Below are 6,243 nucleotides of genomic sequence, written 5' to 3' on the forward strand. Positions count from 1 at the left end.
AAAAAAAAAAAAAAGAATTCCCAGGTGAATAGTAGAGCTGACAAGGGACAAGGCTGTGGTCACTTCTTGGGCACAGCCAACTACCCAAAGGGAGCAAGTAGTTGAGCCTGTGGGCTTGGGACCATAGTCGCAGGGGACATCAAGCTCAATTGGTATAATACACTATACAAAACATTGTTCCACCTCCTACTTTGGCGAGTAGCGACTGGGATTTTAAAAGTTTGCAAGCAGCCATCTAGATGCAATGATGGGTTTCTCCTTGTCTGGAGCAAAGAAGAATGAAAAAAAAAACAAAGATTCATGGAAACCATTAATGCGAGTGACTGATAAACCATGTGATCCTCAGCCTATATGACTATGAGACCAGAAGAACTAGATGGTGCCTGGCTACCACTGTCAACCACTCAGAAGGAGATCTATGTAGGAGATCCTGGATAGAGGAGAACAATGTGGAATACAACTCAAAATCATTTGAGGGGAAAAAAAAATGGACCAGGTTTGCTGGTCTGATAGAGCCTGAGGGAACCACTGAGACTATGGCCCCTAGCTGCCCTTCAGTTCTGGAATTGAACCCACACCTGTGGATTCCAGCCAAACAAAAGACAGGCATATGAGCTGAACATTTACACTAGGTGGATACACTCCTTGGAGAGAACAATCATGGGAGAACAGAAGGGCTGTGTATGCACAGGGAGACAGCTCAGGGGGCAGGAGTGCATGGACTGAAGGGCACAGGGAAGAGGTAACTATGGGGAGGAAGTGGGAGGGGAGATGTTGCACTGTGGTAAATTGTAGTCAATGTCATGAGACAAAGTGTATGTGAGCTGCTGTATGGAAAATGAATTTGCTCTGAAAAATTTCACCCAAATCACAATTTTTAAAAAAAAGAAAGAAAAAAGAAAGCAAGCCCAGAGACATATAGAATCCTTTCTCCTAAGTTCCTAGTTTCTTGTCTCAGGCCAACCTGACACTGGGAATACCCACTCCAGGGAAACCAAAGGATAGTGGTCATACCCTATAGCTCTAAAAAGATTAGCATTTTTACAACACAATGCAACATGTCTAGATAGAACTACACTTGGACACCAGCACAATGAGACAAAATGTTTGGGACACAGAATATGATGAACTCTTGGGAATGGTGGGGAGATCTCCATTTTCCAGAAAACTTGGCTATCCTAGCTTACAGTGATTGTTCTCTGCTCTGAAAACATATAGTCTGGGTTATGTGATCAAACATTCAATTATAAAATGCTACTGTGGACTGTACTTTAGCTATTTCCCAACAACAAGATTTTAAGTATGTCAAGGTTAGAAACACTCCTTTTTAAATATTCCTTTATCCATGGTGCTGGGCTCAGGCCTAGACATTCACAGAAGTATGGAGGGAATAATCTATATGTGTTGTGAACTACTTCCGTCTTGGAAGAAATGACTCTCTTTGACTAGGAAGCAAAGGTTTGATTTTGGTTGGATGTTAAAAATAAGAGTAAGCTATCAACTTCAAACCAAACCAAACCAAACCCACTGCCACCAAGTCTATTCTGACTCATAGCAACCCCTGTTGGGTTTCCGAGGTGGTAAACCTTTATGGAAGTAGATTGCCCAGTCTTGCTCCCTAGAGTGGCTAGGGAGTTTGAACCACCAACCTCCTGGTTAGCAGTCAGATGCCTTAGGCACTGTGCTACCAGAGCTACTTTATCCACTTAAGGTAGTTGTTAAATTGATACAACCCCATCCATTTGCCTGGTACAACTGAAAGTTTCCTAATCTTGATTTTCTAAAACATTATGGGTAGGGGGAGAAGAAAAGGATTATTAAGGACTAGAAAACCACTTTCCAGGTCACAACTGTCCAGTCCTTGCAGGTACTTATTTAGATAATGCTCCTTATAACTAGTCCTCAGCTGATTCCAAGAGTCTACTTGCCAGTCTTAGTGCTCTTTAGGCATAGTGCTGTTGTCAGGTGCCCTCAAGTAATTTTTGACTCATAGCAACCCCATGTGACAGAGCAGAACTGCTCCATTGTGGGTTTTTTTTTTTTTTGGCTGTAATGTTTGTGGAAGCAGATTACCAGGACTTTCTCCTGTTGAGCTGCTGGGTGGATTCAAACTGCCAACTTTTCGACAAGCTGCCAACTACTTAATCATTTGCACTGCCAGGGCTCTTTCTCAGAATAGTACAACTGATTACAAATGGCTCTGTTATACCCAAGATCCCTACAATCACCTCCCCAAAGCTATTTTCTGTGTAGTAGTTCATAAACAAATAGCTGGGTCCCTTAGGGATAGTATTACTGTTTAAAAACAGTAGGCAGCCAGGAACTTGCTGCTCTGTCTTGCTGGCTCTGAGAGTACAGCCTACTTTTGTTTTTATTGAAAACTTCTTACAACCAGCTCCTTTCCTACTCATCCATGACAGACAGGATAAGGAGGAGTATATGTATGCATGTATATAAATGTATGTGTACATGTGTATGTGTGTATGTGCGCACGTGTGCATGCACACACTGAGAATGGAGACTGAAATGACACCTATTCTTGGGTAGGTACAATACTTCTATATCCCTCCCTAGAAGACTACAGATTCTCCTGGCAGAACTGTCAGATGGCCTTATAGTTCCTCCATCAATGATCAAGCAATACTATTCATATAAACCTTGTCACAGTAGTATCCTGGGCCAATTTCCCCTAAAAGCAACTCTTTTCTAACCTGGTCACACAGCAATTTGGAAAGCAAGAGAATACTACAGGGGGACTAGCTGATGCCAAAGAGGAACTGGCAGGATGGCAGAAACTCAATCACACAGACAGAAAATGGGTCAGTACATTATGGCCCTCAAAACCTACACTCAAGGGACTAAAAACTACTAAACTCCTGCTCTCAACAGCTACTTCCTGGAGACCATGGGAAAGTACACTAAGAGACAGGCCCTCACAATGCCTCAACTTCTGCCATTCTTACTAGGCAATAATCTCTTAACCCTCCTCATGCCATCTGCTCCTGCAACAGGCATTCAGACTGAAGTCAAACATGAAGCCTCTCAAGATGTATGTGTTGCCTGGCTCAACAATGAAAGGCACTGGCTCTGAGGTAAGACTGGCTTTCTATACAGAGTAATGAGTTGTGTCCTCTGTGATTAAATGTTAAATCTATAAGAGATTTCATAATTTCTAAGCTCATTAATGACTGATTTTGTAATACAATTTTCTTGGTAAGAGAGAAGAACAGTGTCTCTCAAAGAGCTGTGAAAGTAAAGCCTTCATACCTTAGATGTGAGGTCCCGATGGAAAATGCCTTTGAAGTGAAGGTAGCTGAGGCCCACTGCTATGTCATAGGCTAGTTTCACCCTCACAGTCCAGGGCAAATGCAGGTTACTGTCTAGTAACTGTTCCAGGTTCCCAGAATTGATATACTGCAAAACAGAAGGAAAACCCAGCCACCATTTGTCAAAAATGTTTAGTGAAACCACTAGAGAGTAAATACCTAGAAGACAAAGACAGTATTTATTTTTTACAAAAGTTAGTAAGGGCTTATTCTGAATCCAGGTACTATGGTAGGTGCTGCACAGATACTTTCTTTGAGGACATCACAATTTATTAAGAGATAAAACCAAAAACCAAAATCACTGCTACCAAGTCGATTCTGACTCACAGCAACCTCCATTGGGTTTCTGAGGCAGTAAATCTTTACAGAAGTAGATTGCCTCATCTTCCTTCCACAGCGGGGCTGGTGAGTTTGAACCGCCAGCCTTTCAGTTAACAGTCAAATGCCTTAGGCAGTACGTCACCAGGGCTCCATTATTAAAGGACAGAAACTCCTTTATTAAAGGATAGAAACAGTATCATGTGGTAATTGCTATACAAGTAGGAGCTCTGGTAGCGTAGTGCCTAAGGGACTTGACTGCTAACCAGAAGGCTGGAGGTTCAAACCCACCAGCCACTCCTTGGAAGGAAGGTTGGGCAATGTACTTCCGTGGTGATACCACCTTGGAAACCCAAGGAGGGGCTGCTATGAGTTGGGGCTGACTCAACACCACATAACAACAAAATAACAACAATAAATGCTAAAGTACAGGCATATACAGGTATGACAGCAGTTTTGGTTCTCTAGTGCTGCTCTAAGGAGCTCTGGTAGCATAGTGGCTAAGACACTTGCCTGCTAACCAGACGGCTGGCGGTTCAAACCCACCAGCCACTCCTCGGAAGGAAGGTTGGGCAATCCTACTTCCGTAGTGATACTGCCTCGGAAACCCAAGGAGGGGTCGCTATGAGTCGGGGCCGACTCGACGGCACATAACAACAACAACAACAGTGCTGCTCTAACAGAAAATACCACAAGTGGATGGCTTGAACAAACAAGAGTTTATTCTCCTACAGTTCAGGAGGCTGCATGTCTGAGCTCAAAGTGCCAGCCCTAGGGGCTGGGTGAAGGCCCCTGGACCTTGGTTTCAGCTCTGCCTCTATTGATCCAGGCCCACTGGAGCTGGAGGCTTCTCTTAACTCAAACAGCTCTGGCTGCTGAGGCTGACAACCCTGAGGTTGACAACTAAAAGGGCACAGTCCTAAAATTATTAAGCAACATGAAAGGCTACTAGTTCAAGTCCTGGAATGGTACCAAGATAGGCAGACAACATGGCAGGGCACTGAGATGAAGATTCAGCTACATGCAGGGTCCAGGCACATCAAAAAGCTCAGAGACCTTTCTCAAAGCACCTTTTTATATATTGGAAGCAGACCATATCCCCAAGGCAGTTACTCAGCTGCTCCAGTAGATTCCACCATGGAGTTGATTACCAGTCTCATCGTGGGGAATAACTACATCCAGCTGCCCAGCCACTCAAAACCAGGACCAGCAAAGTTGACACACAACCTTAACTACCACAATAGCACTATGCAACACAAAGGATAAAGCTATTTACTCAGTCTGGGCAGTGAGGTGAAATAATGAGTCTGGAAGGATGATCCGGGGTAGCAGAAAAGGACAATATACACAGAGGGAGCAGTATATGCAAAGTTACAGGTTAAGTGCATGATGCATTCAGAAACCAATTAAGTATTGCCAGAATGCATTATATAGGAAGGGCAGGAAGTGAGGCTGATATGCTTTGTTACAATTATGGACTTTATCCTATTTATATGAAACAAAAGAAGCATTTAAAGCGGGACTGGACAACAGTATGGTTACATATTGGATGACAATATGGTTACATATGCATTTAAAAGAAAAGATTACTTCAGCAATGGTATGGTAGAGTAGAAGGAGAATACGGAGAAAGGAGAAATAGGAGATTATTGCAATAATGCTGGTAAGAGAAGGGCACCTAAGTCAAGGCACGAATGGAGGCATTGGAACAGGGGAAAATACAAGATGTATTTAGATGGTGGTCACTAAAAGTTGATGTCTGCCTGATGGAGGGATCAGGACAATAATAATAATTAAAAAAAAAAAAAACAACTCTAGGATGATCTCCAGTTGGGTCATGGATGTCATTATTAAATATTTAAAATATAAGGACAGTAAAGAAGCGAGAGGCAGGACAAGAACAGATATATGCACACCCATGTTCATCCCAGCACTATTTACAATAGCAAAAAGAGGGAAACAACATAGGTGCTCATCAACAGAAGAATGGATAACCAAACTATGGTATACAGGACAATGGAATACTATGCAACCCTAAAGAATAACGCAGAATCTGCAAAACACCGCATAACATGGGTGAACCTGGAGGGCATTATGTTGCATGAAAGAAGTCTATCAAAGAAGGACAAATATTGTATTAGTTCACTACTGTAAAAAGTCAAGGAAAGGTTTCTGTATGGAAGGAAATTTTCTTTGTTGGTAAGTAGGGGTGGGAGGGGAAGGGAAAGAACACTGTTAGATAGGTAGAGACAAGTATTGATTTGAGTGAAGGGAAGGGCATTATACCAAAAGTGTGATCAACATGGTGGCATTGAGGAAGAGGAAGACATAGAGAGGTGCAGGGAAGGTACAGACAACAAAGATGACCCTTTTGCACATACAGTACTGCATTGTCAGTGAAGGCAAACATTGATATATGGGTGGATAGATGTGTGGACAGGCTGAAAGATTAGGTATGTCTATGCAGGGGAGGGTCAGTGATAGGATAATATCCATACACCTACAAGGAAGACCTGTTAATAGGACTATTATTCAAATTTATGCACCAACCACCAAAGCCAAAGATGAGGAAATTGAAGATTTTTATCAACTTCTGCAG

The 6,243-nt window shown here is 42.6% G+C and overlaps 1 protein-coding gene across 1 annotated transcript in view; it reads right to left on the bottom strand.

The window, feature by feature from the left end:
• TESK2 (testis associated actin remodelling kinase 2) overlaps positions 1–6,243 on the bottom strand; it is a 251,454-nt gene that overhangs the window by 47,677 nt on the left and 197,534 nt on the right. The window contains exon 4 of the mRNA XM_007946667.2: positions 3,268–3,414. Within this exon, the coding sequence (XP_007944858.1) occupies positions 3,268–3,414 (147 nt within the window). The remainder of the gene's footprint in view (positions 1–3,267; positions 3,415–6,243) is intronic.

Source organism: Orycteropus afer, unplaced genomic scaffold (assembly GCF_000298275.1).
Source record: "Orycteropus afer afer isolate SDZICR_OR568_19922 unplaced genomic scaffold, OryAfe1.0 scaffold00169, whole genome shotgun sequence".
In the NCBI taxonomy this organism is placed as follows: Eukaryota; Metazoa; Chordata; class Mammalia; order Tubulidentata; family Orycteropodidae; genus Orycteropus; species Orycteropus afer.